This window comes from Gekko japonicus, unplaced genomic scaffold (assembly GCF_001447785.1).
Source record: "Gekko japonicus isolate JY-2015 unplaced genomic scaffold, Gekko_japonicus_V1.1 scaffold158, whole genome shotgun sequence".
Taxonomy (NCBI): domain Eukaryota; kingdom Metazoa; phylum Chordata; class Lepidosauria; order Squamata; family Gekkonidae; genus Gekko; species Gekko japonicus.
Genome location: NW_015170279.1, coordinates 144290 through 165320, shown reverse-complemented (window position 1 = coordinate 165320; position 21031 = coordinate 144290). Strand labels below are relative to the sequence as shown.

Here is a 21031-nt window from a genome sequence, read left to right as displayed (position 1 = left end):
AATAATCGCTGAATTTATTTTTTGGGGGGTTTTGCTGCTCACGGCAACAGGGTGGTCTGTAATCCTGCCTGACTTAAACCCAGTATATTGGAAAACTTGCACCAGGTTCCTTTTCCTTCTGCGTCAAAGCACCTCATATCAGAGGAAAGCAGATCTGCAGAATCCAACCTTAGGTAATGAAGAAAAGACCACATTTGCAGCAACTAAACCCTCCGCCGTGTGCAACAACCCTGCAGTCGGCTAACTCAGCTTCCAAATTCAAGCCAAATGGAACAAATCTCACCCCGGAGAGCCTGCCCGCTAGCCTGAAAAGATGGAAGAATACCAGGGGTGAATCTCCGAGTGCTATGGCCCCGGTCACACAGCAAAGTTGCCGTGGGAGAGGCACGGAAGGTGGGCGGATTATCCGGGCGCGATCACACCCCAACATCTGGGAAGTGGAGCGCACCTGTGGCTTACCGCTGACAATGCACATTTAAAAACTAGTACCTCCAAGGTACTAGTAAACGTTTGCCACGGGCTGCCTCCAGACGCCCGTGGTGTGATCGCGCTGGCGCGCGGCATTCCCCTCCGGTCCCTCGTTTACCTGCTGGCGCCGAGGGAAGGACCCGTGCTGTGCCACCGGCGCATCTGATCGCGTAATCACGGATCAAACTGCGCCAGGGCAATTAGCCCCCCCCCCCGCGATATCTGGCCCATGTGCCCGGGGCCTATGTTCAGCTTTCAATTTGCTCACCACCCTTCAGGGTTGCAGGGGGCAGGGCTCAGTGGAGTCAGGGGCGGGGCTTGGTGAGCACAAGAGGGCACAGCAAGGGTTCCCTTGTTAGCCTCGAGTACTGCCCTCCCCTCCATCATCCATGTAACATTACACAAGAAAGGCAGTGCTTGGTGCCTGATCCATCGGCAGCGTGCTTGATTCTCTTCTCTGGCTTTGAACTGGGAGTCTGCCAGACTACTTTCCAGAGGAAAATGCACCCCATGTCACAGAGTTAGGAGTTTCCTGAATGCCCACACAGCGGGGCACCCTTTCCCCTGCGGGGGAGAAACAGCCATTGTATCCAGGATGAAAAGGGGGAACTCTGCTTGTCAGTTCTGAGCCTCCAACCTGCCAACCATTTTCAACTGAGTAGGGGGGAAATTCTGATTTCAGACACAGAGCTCCGCTTGCAGATTTGCACAGCTACATCGGGGGGGGGGGGAAGGACCAGTTTGAAAGCTTTTGTGTATTTGTTTAGGCTGGGGCTGATGGAGGCTCCAGGCAGCTTCTCACCACAGGTGTTGCGAACACCTGGCCGTAGTCCTTTTTGTGCTCTCCTAAGGTGTGCAACAGCTGCTCTGCCCTCAGTAAGTGCTGAATCTATAGCTTCCCCTTGACAACATGGTTACAAAAAGGTCTATGACACACCATCCCAAAGTCTACATGCTGCAGGGGCCATCCACACTGTTCTGCTGAGCTAACCTTCCATATTATTCTCTTTACCTTACAACAACAGTACAGGGCAGGCCTTTTCTCGTTCTGGCGTCCGTGTATTCTCTGTGTATGAGTTTCTACAAGGATGGCTGATAGTGCATCCAATGTTATCTGACAGGTCTGATTTCCGATGCAGATGTCACAGGCCTGCCGGTATGCACATCACCCCTGAACCCTCGTAATGTCCAATTCACTTCTGTGTGTGTGGGTGTATTGATGGCTGGATGAGCGAACTCCTGTGCGAGCAATCTGGGCTTTAAGAATGACAGTGGAATTTCATGCAGCCGAAAGCAATGGAGGGGACAGGCAGCGCTACTCCATTCACGTGAACATCTTCCTGCAATCTATGGTGGAGCTATGGGCACAGTGCCTGCCTAGAACCTGGGAGACCCAGGCTTGTATCCTGCTCAACCCCCCCCCCCAACTACAGAAACACACTGAGTAACCTCAGTGTTGGCGTTTACAAGCTGCTTATGTTATAGTCCTTATGGAGTTAACTGTTGTTGTCGAGCAGGATTTTACGTAGTGTAACCTGTAACCAATTAGAGCAGAGACGCATTTATGCAGGGGAAATTAGTGGGAGTTGTTTATCCTAATTAAGTAACCTGTAACCTTTATATTGGTCCGTTAGCATCTTGTTCGGAGAAAATGCTCCGCATGTATTCACAAGTTTATAGCTGTTTTCCTCCTCTTTATCCTGAGCAAGAACATAAGAACATAAGAGACGCCAATGTTGGATCAGGCCAAAGGCCCATCCCGTCCAACACTCTGTGTCACACAGTGGCCAGAAATACCAGTGCCATCAGGAGGTCCATCAGCGGGGCCAGGACATTAGAAGCCCTCCCACTGTTGACCCCCCCCCCAAGCACCAAGAAGACAGAGCATCACTTGCCCCAGAGCCCCTATCTATACCTTGTGGCTAATAGCCACTGATGGACCTCTGCTCCATATGCTTATCTAATTCCCTTTTGAAGCCGTCCATGCTTGTAGCCGCCACCTCTTCCTGTGGCAGTGAATTCCATGTGTTAATCACTCTTTGGGTAAAGAAGTACTTCCTTTTATCCATTCTAACCCGACCGCTCAGCAGTTTCATGGAGTGCCCACGAGTTCTTGCACTGTGAGAAAGGGAGAAAAGTACCTCTTTCTCTACCTGCTCTTTCCCATGCATAATCTTATAAACCTCGATGATGTCACCCCTCAGTCGTCGTTTCTCCAAGCTAAAGAGCCCTAAGCGCTTTAACCTTTCCTCCTAGGGAAAGTGTTCCAACCCTTTTATCATTCGAGTTGCCCTTTTCTGCACTTTTCCCAAAGCTATAATATCCTTTTTAAGGTGTGGTGACCAGAACTGCACACAGTATTCCAAATGAAGTCGCACCATTCCCCAGCATAGCATTGGCCTTCTTTATTGCAGTCACACACTGTCTCGACATTTTCAGTGAGTTATCCACTACAACTCCAAGATCTCTCTCTTGCTCAGTCTCTGCCAGTTCAGACCCCATCAATGTGTATTTATAGTTAGGATTTTTGGCTCCAATGTGCATCACCTTGCACTTGGCCACATTGAACCCCATTTGCCATGTTGACGCCCACTCGCCCACCCTTGACAGATCCCTTTGGAGTGCTGCACAATCCTCACTGGTTTTCACCACCCTGAACAATTTCGTATCATCCGCAAATTTAGCCACTTCACTGCTTACTCCCATCTCCAAATCATTAATGAACAAGTTAAAAAGCAGTGGACCAAGTATTGATCCCTGTGGTACCCCACTGTTTACCACCCTCCACTGAGAAAATTTTCCATTTATACTCACTCTCTGTTTTCTATTAATTAGCCAGTTTTTTATCCATAAAAGGACTTGTCCTTCTATCCCATTATTTTTGAGCTTACTTAGGAGCCTTTGATGAGGAACTTTATCAAAAGCTTTCTGGAAGTCAAGGTAAACAATATCTATTGGATCCCCCTTGTCCACATGTTTGTTCACCCCCTCAAAGAACACTGTTAGTCAGACAAGATCTTCCCTTACAGAAGAAGAAGGAGAGAAGTAGCCATTGCTGTTCCCGTAATAAAATACATGACTTATGGCTCTTGCTTGTGCACCTAGTAATATTTACAGGCTCAAAAATCCTACACTCAGGCCAGTCACTCTCTCTCTCTCTCTCTCTCTCTCTCTCTCAGCCTCACTTATGTCACAGGATCTTTGCAGTGATGCTAACATGGCGGAGGGGAGAATGGTGTTGTAAGTAGCTTTGGTTTCCCACTGGGGAGAAAAGTGGGGTATAAGTATCTAAATTGAGTGAATACATGCCCTGACCTTGATGGCCCAGGCTAGCCTGATCTCATCGTATCTTGGAAGCTAAGCAGGGTTGGCCTTGGTTAGTACTTGGATGGGAGATCACCAAGGAAGTGCAGGGTTGCTATGCAGAGGCAGGTAATGGGAAACCACCTCTGAACAACTCTTGACTTGAAAACTCCACAGGATTGCCATAAATCAGCTGTGACTTGACGGCCCTTTCCACCACCACTGAGTAAAGAAATACAGTCCAGACAAAGCACTGCCACCTTGGTGAGAACTAGGTCTTTAGAGATCAATCTGCCCATTAGAATGATCCCCCCCCCAAGGACTGTTTAACCTTAGCTAAAGGAAAAGTATGGCCAGCGCAGTCTTATAAATCTGGACTCCCATTAGGAGATCTCGTCTCTGAAGGCAATCTACCACATATAGAGATCTCCTAGCCCAAGAGAAGAAAACATGCCTTGCACTGTTGTTGTTGTTCAGTCGCACAGTCGAGTCCGACTCTTCGCGACCCCATGGACCAGATCATGCCAGGCCCTCCTGTCTTCCGCCGTCCTCTGAAGTTTGCTCAATTTCATGTTCGTTGCATCGATGACACTGTCTAACCATCTCATCCTTTGCCGTCCCCGTCTTCTTTGACCTTCAATCTTTCCCAGCATCAGGGTCTTCGCCAGTGAGTGCTCCCTTCTCATTTGGTGGACAGAATATTTGAGCTTCAGCTTCCGTATCTGGCCTTCCAGGGAACAATCAGGGTTGATTTCTTTTAGGATTGACTGATTTGATCTCCTTGCAGTCCAAGGGACTCTCAAGAGTCTTCTCCAGCACCATAGTTCAAAAGAATCTATTCTTCGGCGCTCGGCCTTCCTTACAGTCCAACTCTCGCAGCCATACATGACTACTAGGAATACTATTGCTTTGACCATGCGGACTTTTGTTGGCAGGGTGATGTCTCTACTTTTTATCATGCTGTTTAGGTTCTATGTAACTTGCACTGTAGAAGGAGCTATGTTGAGTACCTGGCATCTGCTAACAAGATTCCAAGAAGCAGGACTGGTAACAATCTCTCTTGTGACCTTGGAGAACCCCTGGCTGGTCAGTGTAGATCGTCCTGAGTTGGACAGACCAATTATCTGACTCCCTGAAAGGCAGCTTCATATGAGTTCTGGCTTCAGATTTATTTTTCCACAGGGGCCACAAGGCCAGACGAACACATAAGTGACCCAGGAACACTCTATTTGGGGAACGAGTTCCTATGATCAAACCCAATGCTCTCGGTACTACACCCACAGTTAACTGTCCTGGAGAACCCGGCAGAAGAATTTCATACCAAGGCTATTATCTGCCTGGCTTTGACATGACAGTACAACGGCCAGCCTAGATGCCCGTTTCCAAGGCACTTTGTGGAACAAGCAGATGAATAAAGGCATAAGGGGCCGACCCACGATTTTTGCTAGTTCAGATTTCATCGCAAGGCTGGGTTTTAGGTGGCTGACAGCCACATTTCACCCCATCCCCATAAACTCCCCTTGTGCAGGATGCCAAATAATGGCTCTGTTCCCAGACGGGTCATGGGGATTGCTTTCCAAATGAACCCTTGCAGAAGTGGGCCTTGTATCTGATGGCCCAACTGGCACCAAGCAGGCTTCATTTTGGCCTCCCCCGCCCTGCTGTTTTCCTGGTTCATGCTGCATCACACGCAACTTGCAAGAGATCAAAAGGGCGGATTGTATCAGCACCTTTTACCAGGCAGCTGCCCTGACGTGAGCCAATCTAGAATTTATTTATTTATATTTATTTATTTAAATTTATAACCTGCCCTCCCCGCGAACGGGCTCAGGGCGGCGTACAGATGGGGCCAATGCCCAATACATAAAACATTAAAACTGCATTTTAAAAACATTCAATATAACATAGGTGCTCTCCACAATAACTAACAAGGGAACCGATGACGTCACCAGGATGGTATTCTTAGTGGCCACAGCTCCACGCAGTACCACCATTTTAGCGCTCACGGTGAGTTGGTAATAAAGGGCTATGACAGATGGTAACAGTCGTAGGCAGATGGTAACAGTCGTGGCGGCTCCTACTCAAACGCCTGGAGGAAGAGCTCCGTCTTGCAGGCCTTGCGGAACTGTGCAAGGTCCCTCAGGGCCCGGATCTCCTCTGGGAGCTCATGGGGAGACATGGAGAGGGCCTGGAGAGAACTGTCTGTTACTGCTTAAGACAGCCTTCTCTTTGGGAAGCAAGAAGTTGCCCTAGAGAACTGTGTGATGATACCAAAGGGGAAGGATGAGGAAAGAATGTGACACTCCCTGCTTTTGACCTCGTTAAAGCCTGAACAGCAACTAGTGATGACCTGGGCCAAAGCACTGTCTGAAAGGCCCTTATAGAGTAGTGGTTAGAGGTGTGTGTGTGGAGGGTTTCCACAACCTTTTTGAACCTGCAGGCACCTTCGGAATTTTGAGAGGGTGTGTTGAGTGCCACCTTAAAATGGATGCTGCAGGAGGTGGAGCCAAACAAAAAATGCCTGCTGTAGGAGCCAGTTTGGTGCAGTGGTTAAGAGCGGCAAACTCTAACCTGGAGAACCAGGTTTGATACTCCACTCCTCCACATGCAGCCAGCTGGTGACCTTGGGTCAGTCACAGTTCTCTCAGAGCTGTTCTCTCAAGAGCGGGGTTAAGAGCAGCAGAGTCTAATCTGGAGAACCGGGTTTGATTTCCCACTCCTTCACATGCAGCCAGTTGGTGACCTTGGGTCAGTCCCAGTTCTCTCAGAGCTGTTATCTCAAGAGCAGTCTTTGAAAGAGCTCTCTCAACCCCACCTACCTCACAGGGTGTCTGTTGTGGGGAGGGGGAGGGGATTGTAAACTGCTCTGAGACTCCGAGAAAAGGGCGGTGTATAAATCCAACTCTTCTTCTTCTACGAGGCAAAGCCAAACACAATACCTAACTCCTCACTTTGCAAAAGAACCATAGAAGGGGAATTAAAAACAAATGAAGGAAAGCCTGAGGGGACGGAGGGAGAAAGAGATTGGGGAATAAAAGAAGCAGAGGCTGTGATCACACACGCTAAATAATCCACTTTCAATCCACTTTCAGTGCACTTTCCAACTGGATTTTTACTGTGTGAACTGGCAACATCCAGTTGGGAAGTGGATTGAAAGTGGATTATTTAGTGTGTGTGACCGCAGCCAAAGACAGGCCCACAAAGGATGAAGGGGCAAAGAGAAGGAATTTTTAAAAAGGAAAGCATAAAGAGGAAAGGCTTACCTGTCCTCCTGATCCACCATTGTCCGCTATTGCAGCTGTGACCAACCTTTTCATCTGAATAGGGGCAGTCAGTCATCAGCCCTGCCTTACAGTGGCCCTGCCCACTTTCTTATAAGCTTGGTGGGTACCAGGGAAGTACTGGGTGGCACAATGACACCCATGGTGCCATATTGAGGAACCCTGGGTTAGAGTGACCCTATAAAATTGTCTTATATTGAGTCAGACTATTCGTCTACTAAGGTCAGGATTGTCTATTCTAACCAGAAGCAGCACAGCCTCAGACCTTCCTGTTACCTGATCTTTTCCACTGGAGATGGCGGGGACTGAACCTGGGACCTTCTACATGTAAAGCAGTTGTTCTGTTGCTGAGTCACGACTCCTCATTTAAGCTGCCCATAGGGCGGCCAAGCGGCGGTGGGGGATCTGCACGTCTTCACAGGATCCCTGCCGCGGGGGACAGCGATACGCGTTGCACCGCCGTCGCCAGGATGTGACGCTATGCGTCGCTCTGGCAACGGGGCTGTTTGGAGTCCCATTGCCAGAGCGACGCGCAGCGTCACATCCTGGCGACGGCGGTGCAACGCGTATCGCTGTCCCCCACGGCAGGGATCCTGTGAAGACGTGCAGATCCCCCGCCGCCGCTTGGCAGCCCTAGCTGCCCAAGACCACCATTCTATCAAGGTGACTACTGTTTGGTGTAGTGGTTAGGAGCACGGACTCTAATCTGGGAGAACCAGCTTTGATTCCCCACTCCTCCAACATGCAGGTGCTGGTGTGACCTTGGGTCAGTCACAAGTTTTTTCAGAGCTGTTCTCTCAAGGGCAGTTTTTGGGCAAGCTCTCTCAGCCCCACCTACCTCACAGGGTGTTTGTTGTGGGGAAGGGAAGGGAAAGGGTTTGTAAGCCACTCTGAGACTCCTTTGGGTAGTGAAGGGTGGGGTATAAATCCAACCTCCTCCTCTTCTCTTCTTACTCTAACCAGAAGTGGTTTGTGATGGGAAAGATCCTGTGGGACTTAATAACACTAACTGTGTCAATTCTCCCTCTAAACATCTAACCCCATGACCAAAAAGTCTACAAAACTAAATCTTCTCAAGGGCAGCAGGGAGACGAAACCTTTGTGCCTGAGTTACTAAGCCCATTTCCCTCACAACTTCTGCTGCCCATAGCTCAATGTTTTACAGCGGATAGGCCAGTGCCGGTGTTTCAACTAAGAAACACCCTCAAAGAAAACAAGGTTGTTAAAGGAAGAGGAAGGCACCAAGAAGAGACAGGGCATTTCTTAGCCTCCCCATTGAGATGGAAATGGACCACTTTGAGATGGCTTTGAATTGCTGCTTAGCAGGCTCAGGGGGAAAGAAAGCCACAGCGACAGAGAATCGTTTGTCTCTGGCAATTTTTCAATCGATATTAAGCTCTTGACGTGCACCGAAGGGGTGGGGGGGAGAAAGGAGAATGAAGCAGAGAACGTGGCAGGTGACAGGACTAAAGAGAAGCCAAAAATGAGAGACGAGGTGAGAAGAAAAGAGAAAATGCGAGATCTAAAGAAAGAGAGAGCTTCTGAATGATGTTGCCTGAGACGTGAAAAAGAGAAAATGCTCGGGTTTAGAAAATGCATTGCCGTAGCGCCGGGAAGTTTTTATTTTTTTTAAAAAAGGACAAAGGCAGTCACTGAATGAGTTCGAGCACCCTGTCAAAATTAATTCAGAAAGGAGTACAGGCCAAGCTACACCTTACACTACGGCCACCAGCAATGATTCCCAAAGGGCTCTTGTCTGCCGCAAAGCATCCGGTAGTCCAGCAGACCATGGTCAGAGGAAGAAGGGGGACCAAGAGTGTCTGCAATGTCCAGCCCTTTCCCCAAGCCCTCTAGATAAACTCATTAAGTCATGGCATCATACCGATGGTCTGTGTTGGGTATTACAAGTTAGAATTAGTGTATCTGGGGTTAAATGTTTGTTTGTGTTGCTCACAGGAAATCACATGTTTCCCGTGTAACCAATGTTAGTTTAGAACTACAAGCCCGGGAAAATCCTCCCTGATCTAGGAGTTTGATTGGAGTGATAGTGTCAAAGTGTTTTAGCATTTTATGGCTCCTCTTCCCATCTTTGTTTTGCTGTTCTCAAGGAGGAAGAAAGAGAAGCCATAAGCTCTCTTCTAGTCTTGTCTTTTGTAGTGTAAAGCTGTAGGGAATTTAGCTCCGTTGTTATTTTCATCCCAGTTACCCTTCCCTATGCTAGAATGTAGTAAAAACTTCCTATTTTAAACACACATGGACTCTGAGTCTCAATTATTTTACTCTGGCACTGCTAAGCTATTTTATCTCTGCTAAAAACCAATTTTTAAAACCCAACAGTCTGCCAGAGTCAGTATTGTCTACACTGATTGGCAACAGCTCTGCAGGGTCTCAGGCGGAGGTCTTCCCAATTGTCTACTACCCGATCCTTTGCACTGGAGATACTGGAAACCGAGCCTGGAACCTTGGGCCTGCAAAGCAGATGCTCCACCACTGGGACATAGCCCTTATTTAAGCGAAATAAAACAAAGGGCCAGTGGCACCTTCAAGACTTGACAACCCTTATTTCACTATGAGCTTTTGTGAGTTACTCACGGCTCACTTCTTCAGACATGTGAAGGGAGATCATACTCTGAATCCTTCTTCTGGGAAAGATTACAAGGGTAGAGGGAGGAGGATTTGAGGCAGAGAGGTTTGGTGTGAATCCCGTCTCAAATCTTTCAAGTGTAAATTCTCTTCAAGCTGCCTTATGCAGAGTCAGGCAATTCATCTATCAAGGTCAGAACTGTACTGGCAGAAGACTTCCAGGGTCTCAGGCAGAGATCTTTCACATCATCTGATACCTGTTCCTTCTAGCTGGAGATGCCAGGAAATGATCCTGGGACCTCCTGCCTTACAAAGCAGAGTTTCTACCACTGATCCATGTTCTGATCCCAAACATTCTGGTTGCTGACATTTCTATTTTCTCAGAGCCAATGACCAGGCCAGGGGAAACAGTGTTCCCCACACCTGAAAGCTGCTGAGCTAACCCTTTCAATACCAGATGCTGGTCTTCCCTAGGGGTCACAGCACAGCCCCTGCTTATCTAGTTGCCACTGTCAAAGTGATCTGTGTTCTGTCCAGCAATTACAAAGAAACTGGAATGCGTGGGGTGCAAACAGAGCAAAGGGAGGGGACTTTCGTTCACTTGAACAGACAGCAAGGGAATGGTAGAACCTCTGCTTTATAGGCAGGAGGTCCTAGGATCAATTCCTCGCATCTCTAGCGACAGTCAGCACATGAGGTTGCAGTTATACCCACTTCACACTTTGAAAATGAGTCTTGTGGCACCCTTAAAAACTAACAAGATTTTATTCTATCATAAGCTTTCAGGGAGTGGGAGACTAAACTTGTTAGTCTTTATGGTGCTACAGGATTTCTGTTTGTCCCCGGCCCCCCACATTTAGCCAATAGTGCCCCAAGAGTTCAGGCATGGGGAAAGGTGTTTCTGTTATGTACGCGGACTGCCACAAGGGGTCCGCGGCACAGGCAAGAGCTTGGATCCTAGAACAATGGAAACTTCGGATCCTGGATCCCCCAGCCCCAACCAATAGCCACTTTGGCGGGACATTCAAACCCTCCAATGGGAATGAGGGGTGCTGGGTGGATATGTATATAGTTGGCCCTGTTGGGCCGTTAGAGTCAGTCTTTGTCTCTGTTAAGTACAATAAACGTGTGCTAAAGCATGTCGTTGTCTGAGTCCTCCATGCAGCGAACCCAGTACTTCAGTTTCCCTGAGATTTCCTTAGATAGCATGAAGCCCTTGGCAATGGGCCATCTAGGCGGCAGCCTATTTGCTAGGGTGGATTAGTAATACTGCCTGGTGGAATGCTGAAGAAACAAATGGACGATCGGGGATAATCCAGAGAAACGTCCGTAATGCTCTCGTGAAGCCCGTGTGTCTTGATGTGTTCTCATGCCTAACAATCCAAGTATTTTCAAGTACTTGAAGGACTGTCATTTAGAGGATGGGGCAGAGTTGTTGTCTGTTGCCCCCGAAGGTCGGACCAGAACCAACGGGTTAAAATTACATCAGAAGAGTTTTCGGCTAAACATTAGGAAGAACTTCCTGACAGAGCGGTTTCAGGCTTCCTCGGGAGGTGGTGGGCTCTCCTCCTCTGAAGGTTTTCAAACAGAGGCTAGATGGCCACCTGGCAGCAATGCGGATTCTGTGAACTTAGACAGATCATGAGAGGGAGGGCAGGAAGGGCTGCCTCAGTGCTTAGTTCTTGTGGCCCTTTCTTACACCCCCAGGGAAATGCTGATTGCTACTTGGGGGTCAGGAAGCAATTTTTCTCCAGGCTGGTTTGGCCAGGGATCCTGGAGGTTTTTTGTCATCTTCTCGGCTTGGAACAGCCGTCACAGCGGGTGTGGAGGGGGAGGTATTTGTGAATTTCCTGCATTGTGCAGGGGGTTGGACTAGATGACCCTGGAGGTGCCTTCCAACTCTATGATTCTATGAATTAAAAACTTGCCCGGAATGGCCACCGGTGCAAGCTGATGAGATAGAAGTTTTAATTGCACAAATTAAGTCCGGGAAGGCCCCGGGCCCGGATGCAATTCCTCCTGAGGCTTTAAAAGCGTTTCCAGATTGGTGGGCTCCCTTTTTGGCGGCCCTTTTTACCGTTATAGATAGGTCAGGCGAAATGCCTGAAGTGTGGATGAATGCTACAGTAGTGCCAATCTTTAAAAAAGGTAACCGTGAGTTGCCTAGTAATTACAGGCCGATCAGCCTCCTCTCTACGATTGGGAAACTTTATGCAAGACATCTGGCGATTAAGCTCAATGCTTGGGTATCTGAACAACGGATACTGGGAATTGAACAAGCCGGCTTCTGTCAGGGGAAATCCACCTTAGACCACTGTATAGTCTTAAATCACCTAGTTAAGTCACCTAGTAAATAAATACCACAAAGGGAAAGGAAGCAAGTTAATTGCTACCTTCCTTGATTTGAAGGGTGCTTTTGACTCTGTGTCTAGGGAGCTGCTATGGAAGAAACTAATGAAGCTGGGGATGGATTTAAGATTGCTATTCTTGATTAGGAAACTTTATACTGGTACAACCTGTCAAATTAGAGGCTCTAGTAAGGGTACTCTAACCCCAAAATCATTACTAATATTGGGGTCAAACAGGGATGTATTTTAGCCCCGCTTCTCTTTAATTTGTTCCTTAATGATCTGGCTGCTTGTTTGGAAAAGTCTGAGGGCTATAGTCACTGCCCATGTTTAAGTGGACGACCAATTCCCCTGCTTCTATACGCTGATGATGCCGTCATTCTCTCCCGCTCTGAAGTAGGGATGAAAAAATTGTTGGAGTGTTTCCTGGATTATTGTGACCATAATGGACTTTCAGTGAATTTTGAAAAATCTAAAGTTATGGCCTTTGGGGGATTCTGGAAACCTATGAACTGGAGCATAAGGGGTAAAATAATTGAGCAGGTTAAAAGCTTTAAATATCTGGGGGTCACCTTTCATCATAACTCCAGGTGGGTAACACACAGAACAGAGGCAATTAAAACTGCGAACTGCTGTGTGCTCGCAATTTTGCGGTTTTATTACACTAAGGGTAATCAGTATGTGCCAGCAGCTATAAAAGTGTTTGCACATCAAATTAGCGCGAAGCTACTATATGGTATTCCTATCTGGATTACTGCTTTTAATAAAGCAGTTGAACAACTACAATCCAAATTCCTGAGGAAGATTCTGGGGTTGCCTTCGTGCGTATCTTATGCTGCCATTTGTCTGGAGCTTAATTTGAGACGGTTAGAGACCAAGGCCTGGATTATTACTTTCAGATTTTGGCTACGTCTGCATTTTAGATGTAACCACAATAGCCTTATCACCTATATGCTGGAAGAATCTCAATCCTCTGCGTGGCTTATGGCTATTGAAAAGAAAATCACTTCTATTGGTTTTAACCTGAGTGACCTTGTCATCCGGTCAGAGCTTGAGGTCTTTACTTTGCTTAAACAGAGACTTATTGATATAGAGTTGCAAGAGCTCAGAGCCCTTGCCTCCGGAAGGTGCTCCTCAGTAAGGTGGGCTTATCCCCTTTCTGGTACTCTACCATATTATTTTTTCTGTCTGACTTCACCGCAAATGTGTAGAGCTTATCTGTTGGCCCGTCTTAATGTTCTCCCTTCTGTTATTCTTGAGGGGAGATATAAGCAAATTCCTTATTCAATCAGGTTCTGTGGTTGTAACAGAAGTGAAATAGAAACTGTTGAGCACGTACTCTTACACTGTAAATTGTTAAATGACATTCGAGTGGAGTGTATAGAAGCCCCCCTTAGGATGGTAGCAGGCCAATCAGATAGAATCAAGGTACAATTTCTCCTTGCTTCACGAGATCTGGAGATCATTGAACTGACCGCTAAGTTTCTCCATTGTTTTATAAAACGGAAGAGTAACCCTGATCATATTAATGATTCTTAATTTATAAGTTTAAAAACTTAAGTTTAAAAGTTTGGAATGCCAGTTTATTTTATGATTCAGGCATCTTTTGTATGGTCAAATCTAACTTGTGACAACTTGAGTTAGGCCTGAAATACCCACGACTATCTATTTTATAATTTCTCTTGGACTGTATTATTGGGAAATGTTTTAATATTCTATGCCAATAAAAGGTATTTGAATTTGAATTTTACTCCTTTTGGAAAAAAAATAAGCCAAATGATAACAGTTCAGGAGCTTTTACTCAATGAATGCCCTTTTGAATTAGGTTCACACCTTCTTTAAAATGTATCTCTTGCCCCTTTAAGCGTCCTGCCTGAACAGAGTTATAGTAGCGAAAGGGAGATTTGTTTTCAGGAGCTCTTCAACAGATGGGTGATCATGATCTTGAAAAACCCCAAGAGCATGTCATGAGCAGCACAGCTGAATGGGTGAAGTCAAATGGGTGGACAAGGGTACATTATTGGTTGGGTGAGGGCATACAGTGGCACTATTTTGTTAAAATCATAAATTCCTCTATTCGAATAACAAGCTATCATTCTATAAATGCGGGTTTTCAGAGCACAAACCAGAATGCCTGTGAAGTATCCACTGGCCCCGCCTTGGGTAGTTTTGTCTACTGGGTTAGGTTGTTCTTGGACAGGTCCCTCTACTGTATTTATTTTACTAATGCCCAGAAGTGGAAAGGGTGGATCAAATAAAGCTTTAGCAGTGCTGAGCCCAATGGCAGTACACTTCCCGAGTCTAAGATGGATGATACTTCTGTTAATAAATTTAGAATGGCACTTTGCCATGGTATCATATTGTTGAATCATGTTCAATTTGTTAGCTGCTATAACCCCTTAAATCCTTCTTGGCAATGCTACTGCCTAGCTAGTTCCTCCCCCAGCCTCCCCACACACACTCTCCTTGCCCACATGTAATGCTTTACATTGATCTGCCCTTGTTCCAGGATGTCCCTGTGACATCCAGACTCATTGCAATAAGAGGCGAACGGAGGGATAACTCATAAAATCCACCTCGGCGCAGTGCGGGATCACTCTCTTTTTCTTCCGCAGCTAAGCCAGCAATCAATCGGATTTACAAAGTCTTCAGGAAAATGGGATTTATATCTATATCAAAAAAGGTACCAAGAAAGAGAGTCGGCCAAAATATTTCCTGCGGCTGAATAAGATCTCAGCCACTAGAATGGAAAATATTAGGGGCCGTCGTAAAAGCTATCCTCAGCTATTCTGATGGGCTGGGAACAATCCACTGTGCAAGCACCCTTGAAATGAACAAGAGCTGATCTTGCCTAGTTCCCCCTTCATTTCAAGGGGACTGATGCAGGGGCACAGCCCTGCAGTTTGCACACCTGAGGGCCACTCCTGTAAATCTCCTCCTCTTTATACTGAATCATCTCAGGAAGCTTTCGTAGGAATAATGCACGGCTATATACCTCCCCGGGGATTTGTGACTGCTTCTGACTAGGAGACCCACCGGATCCCAGTCTGACATTTTTCTCTCTCTTAATCGTAGCCTAAATTAGAAAGGTGAGATATTCTTATTCTCCTTGTGATCATTTGTCCCACATAATCGGCTCATACTGCTGGACAGCAGAAGATTTCTCTCGCTATCCTTCCGAGCACCTCGGCTTTCATTTAGGAATAAAAACTGTAGAAAATGTCTCGCTCTCAAGTCTGCAAGTAGTCGGAGCAGATGGAAAAGGAGAAGCCGTTTTCTTTAAAAAGGCAGGTGAAACGGAATCTCAAACCCACTGTGTTCTTCAAATCACAGGGCTGGACCCAGACTAAATTTTCTGTTAACGGAAGGGATGGTGCAATTTCCGCCAGTTCCCTCTTCCTGCTGCAAACCACTGATTTGCCCCTCATGCCATTCCTGAGGGTTGTCTGTCCCCCAAGAGCGACAATTCAGAGAGATTAATGAGCTGCTATGTTTGGGGGGGGGGGGGGGGGGGGAGGCTGAAGAGTCATCTTCCACTGACAGAAGTGTCTTCCGTTAGCGGAAAACTTAGTCTGGACCCAACCCATACTGTTTTTAAGCACGTATTATCAATCTGTGGAAGAGCTAACAGGCCAGATCAGGGGTGGTCTTAAGCGATTCAGGGGGCCTGGGCTAAAGTCGAGGATGGGGCTGCCACACCAACTTTATTCCCTCCCAACTTATTCTGAACAAGAATGAAGGACCCAATTTTCACAGACAAGTGTATGTCCCTTCAGAAGTGCCCCCCCCCCCGTGGCTTCTCCCTCATTGCGCTCCTGCTAGACCTTCTGCCCTTCCCTTGGCCGTGTGGCTTCCCTTGATGCTCCCTTCATCCGGGCTGGCCTTTGGTGCTAAATGCAGACAATGGGGCTGAGGTTCTTTGCTCCTCCCAGCCCATCCCTGTCTCCAGGGTTCTTTGAGTGGTAGAACTGAAGTCCCAGGTGGAGGAGACAGAACCTGGCTGCTTCTTCAGCACTGCAGCCATCAACCGCAGCAACAAGCAGAGGGATCCATTTCGTACTCCTCCGTGGACGGATGGGAGGAGACACCTTTCCATCCTGGGAACCAGATCTTGCATTTTCTTTCTTTCTTTCTTTTTTTTTTGTAAATTTATTTTCCATGTTTTCACCTTTACATTTTCTCATTTTCTTACTTCCAAATCTTTAGGGTGCATATTTGGGGCAAGGTTCTATCATGCTGATCCCATCAGTGTGGGTGATTGCAGGGCTGAAGTGGGGAGCTGTAAAGCTGACACCAGCTGGGGAGGGGAGGGACATGTTACTCAAGGCTGGAGCTGTTCATAGAATCATAGTGTTGGAAGGGACCGCCGGGGTCATCTAGTCCAACCCCCTACCCAACGCAGGAAATTCACAAATACCTCCCCCTCCACACCCGCAGTGTTGGTGGTGGAAAGTGCCATAAAGTCACACCACATTTATGGTGACCCCCGTACGGTTTTCAAGGCAATGGCAGGCAATGGCAAACCTCTTCTGTTCATCTCTTGCCTTAAAAACCCTTATGGGGTCACCATAAGTTGGCTGCAACTTGGCGGCATAGAACCCAAATCTACTTAGGACGGCACGGCTTGTCTCTGTCGTCTCTTCTCAGATCTCTCTGTATTTCTTGAGTTGATGTACAGCATAAGAACCTTGTCTCCGGCAAAACCATTCTGAGAATCGTCACTTTTAAACTGAAAGAAAAGTTGCTAGACCCCAAGGACGTGGTGCAAATGTACAGGCTAGAATCTATGACCTGGAGCGCTAACACCACTGCTCTGGTGAAGAAGGCCCAGCAGAGGCTCTTTTTTCTCAGACTTTTAAAGAAAAATAACTTGAGTGAGAAAATACTGATGTCCTTCTATCGTTGCTCAATAGAGAGCATTTTAACATACTACGTCTGTGCCTGGTTTGCCAGCTGAACGGCTGTGGAGAGGAAAGCACTCCAGAGAGTTATCATCACAGCCCAGAAGATTATTGGCTGCCCTCTCCCGTTCCTGGAGGAATTGTATAGTTCTCGATGCTTGAAAAAAGCAAATAACATTCTGCAGGATTTGTCACACCCTGAACACTCCTTGTTTGAACCTCTGCCTTCGGGTAGAAGATATAGGACAATTAAAACAAGGACAAACAGATTAAAAAACAGTTTTTATGCAATGTGAACCTTAAGGGAGTTATGGGATGGTTGTGAATGGTTGTGTGAGTGTATATGTGTATGGCTGTAGATCACTGAAATGATTGCACCTTTAATTTCGTTGTACTATGTACAATGACAATAAAGTATATTATTATTATTATTGTTGTTGTTGTTGTTGTTATTATTATTATTATTATTATTATTATCTTACAGATGATGGCTTCCCCACCAGGAAATACTCTGCTTCAACTGCTCCTTACTGTGGAGCCAAGGAAACAGACTGCCGCACACCGGGAAGAACTACATAAGTCCCAAAGGACTGCAGATGTGGGAGGAGGAACACTGTATTTGAGACATCAACTGAAAGCTGATCATTGGATCAGAAGCCAGGCTCTAAATCTTAAAATCAATACATCAAAGGATTTCAGGAACTCCCGTATCTTGCACAACTCTCTCCCTTTTCTTCCCCCACAGCCCAGAATTTCCAACCCTTCGATGCCGTGCCTTCATTTTATGCCCTTTCTAAAAAACTGCAAAAGCACAAACGCTGCAAAAATCAGACCTCATTATGCAGGCTAGGCAACTTTTTTTTCCTTGCATATAACGTTACATGCATAATTTATTCTGAGTGCGGAATTTTCTTGGCAACAGAAAACTGCCAGCCCTGGCTTATTGCAACGCCAAACCACGGGGTTCTGTCTGCCTCCAGAACTGGCTTTTCCCGCCCTTCCCCATTCTCAAAAAAAAAAAAAAAAAAGGCGCTGTGAACCCTACCTTTGCTGATATCTTCGTATTCCAACCAGAGCTGCCTTTGGACCTGCTTGTTGGGATACCAGATGGAGCAGGACTCCTCGAAGCCGTAGACTGCTTCCTGGATGTAGTGGTTCCCAAAGTGGTCCAGCAGAGCCACAAAATCCCCTCGAGATGTGGCTCCATCCAGAGAATGGAGAGCATTGCCAAAAGCTGCAGAGGACAGTGGCACAGCATCACAGAAAAGAGAAAAGCCCCACCTTAATAACATAGGAACTGCCTTTTTGGGTCAGAACTGAGTCCAAAGAGCCCAGCATTCTGTTTCCAAAAGGGATGAATTGTTGCTTCTGGAAATTCACAAGTGGGGTACGAAGGCAGTGCTTCCTCCCCAGCATCAGTGAATGGGTAAAAGTAGTTCACTGTGTTAACATGCAGGTACAGGGACAGCTGCCCTTACTAAGCCTCTGATCAAACTGTTATCTGTCTGGGATTGACTCTAATGTCATGGGAAAAAAAAGTTTAAATATCCCATACTCAAATTGCATAATTAATTGTCAGTATAGTTAATTGTCTTTGATAACCACTTTGATATTCACTTTTCAGCCCCACCCTATTTACACTACTAGTTGGGATCAATACCGCTTTTACTTGAAAAGAAGATGGCCCTGAATGCCTTAAGAAAAACTGGTGTGCACATGCACAAAATCATTATTAGACATAACTGTAACTTGCATGTAAATGTAAGATGAGATGCTCTTTTGTTGATGGCCTCGCATTTGAGTAAATACTGTAAATGTGCATCAAAATAAGAGCACCAGAGACGTCAAGTCATTGGGAGTGGATAGAAACCACAGGCCAAAGGAATCAGTCCACCTCCGGGTTTGCCAGGTCTTAGGTTTGAAATGAAATCTCGGGGTTCTAAACTCATTCTCCAGGTCTCCAGGAGTTCAGTCTGAAGGTTTGATGCCGAAAGTGCAGGGGGCAAGATATTCTTAACAGGGTCCATTCCCTCCCCCCACTAAGTTTATATCCCCATGTTTCCCCCAACAAATACTTCGATATCCTTTTATCTTTTTCCGAGTGATGCAGCAGCAGGCATCAATACGCACCTGGTGAAAGCAAGATGGGGAAGGGGTAAGGATCATCCACTTGAGGCCAGTTAAGAGGGCTCCCAGGCTCCACCCCTTTCTCTGACAGGCTCCACCCAGGAGTTCCCAGGCTCTGCCTCTTGATTCTCAGGGTCTGAGCCTCAAGCAATCTGGCCACCTTAAAGGCACCCCTGCTGTATGGGTCGGCATCACTTACATTGGGAGATAGTCAGCTGGCTGAGCCTGACGTGGTACATGACGGAGCGCACCTTCCAGTGTTGCAGTAGAGGGTACCCAGACACCTCGCTGAAGTTCACCATCCCTGTGGCAGAAAGGTCAGGGGGAAAATTCGTTCAGCGAAAACATACCTTTCCACAGACACCCTTTTATGTACAGTGCACTTTTGTCCCGCCTTTCCTCCAAGGAGATCAGGGCAGCACACGTGGCTCTCCTCTGTTCTGTCCTCACAACAGCCTTGTGAGTTAGGCAAGGCTCAGAGAGAATGACTGGCCCACGGTTACTCACTAAGTTTGATGGAAAATGGAAATCTGAACCCAGGTCCTTATCCAACGCTTTAACGACTATCCCAGACTGCCTCTCCGCAAACACTTGTTCATCTAGAACAGCAAAACTCTTTACCCTTTGGTTTCATCACTGTGGAAAGCAAAGGAAAGCAGCGCCGAGACAGAGACATATTCCTAGCATATAGATGTTTGGCATTTGGCTTGAGATCTGTCCGGCCAGATCTGACAGCTAGAAGGGGTGAACAATATTGCAAGCTGCTTTGCGGCCCCAATGGGGAGAACAGTACGGTATAAATAAATTAATTAATAAACTGTAAGGCTATTTTTAGAATGTGCTTATTCAGGTTGCTGGTCTGCAGCTGCAGTTTAATTTAAATTGTATCCCAATGACTACCCCACTGTACAAAGCTGGGGACATCTCAGTCTAGCACATTGAAAGAGAAACTTATTTTTATGCAAAGGAGGGTTTTTTTAGGGGGGGGGGTGAGTGGCTGCCTGCATCCCACCTGTGACTCTGCCTCTGTATTCTTCATGCCGGGGGGGGGGGGACAGTGGGAGGGCTTCTAGTGTCCTTGTGGACCTCCTGATGGCACCTGGTATTTTTGGCCACTGTGTGATAATATTGGACTGGATGGGCCATTGGCCTGATCCAACATTGGCTTCTCTTATGTTCTGCCAAAAATGTAAGCTGGCCCTCATTTAGAAACATTTTAGGGCCAATCCAATTCATATTCACATCAGCACAGAAATGAAATGCTCCCCGTGAAAAGTTTTAAGGTCTGGACACACCTGCTAATGTTGTATGTGAACTGCTATCTAGGGGGCAGGACCTGATCCAAGATGATCCCTTCACATACCATACTTGTTCTTCGCTATTGTGGATTTCTCTCTGATGCTAGCAGACACCTGCTTACCTCCCTCCCTGCAGTGGATGTGCGAAAGCAGGAATTATGCTTAGACTTTTCGCCAGGAGATGTCTTATTCTAACCCGGAAATGTCTTAAATGACATCAAGCAATTGATGCTTCTGCCGATCAGTCACAAAGTCTGCCCTTCTCTAGGCAGTGTTAATTACTTTAGTCTGACAAGAATGGCAGGAATTTACCCTCAAATTGAAATGGGATTCGCACCCTCTCTTCCTTTCCCAGATCTGTTAATTGCTTTAGTTTTACACAGTCCAATAGATCCTGTGAATTAGAGGTGATCCAAAATTTACATTCAGTCCACTTAGTGGTGGGCCCAGCATCATCTATGTGTCAGGAAAATCTCTCTCTCTCATTAGGGCTTTTTCAGGTGTTACGCTAATGCATTCCAACTGCATGTAATGGAAGTACATGCTTACCAGTAGGGATGGGCATGAACTAAAGTTCGTGATGAATTTTGGCCAGTTAGTGGTCTGCGAACTGAAGTTTGTGGCAGGTCAGTCGGCACAAAACTCGGACCCCATACACCCAGACCGATTTCCCACGAGCCGCTGCTCCACCCTCGCTCTTCCTTTCCCCCCCGATTGCATGT

At 46.8% G+C, this 21031-nt stretch overlaps 1 protein-coding gene across 1 annotated transcript in view; it reads right to left on the bottom strand.

Moving 5' to 3' along the window:
- ASTN1 (astrotactin 1) overlaps positions 1-21031 on the bottom strand; it is a 179069-nt gene that overhangs the window by 26917 nt on the left and 131121 nt on the right. Inside the window, exons 11-12 of the mRNA XM_015417740.1 lie at positions 19211-19315; positions 17930-18118 (exon numbers count right to left, since the gene is read on the bottom strand). Of these exons, the coding sequence (XP_015273226.1) occupies positions 17930-18118; positions 19211-19315 (294 nt within the window). The remainder of the gene's footprint in view (positions 1-17929; positions 18119-19210; positions 19316-21031) is intronic.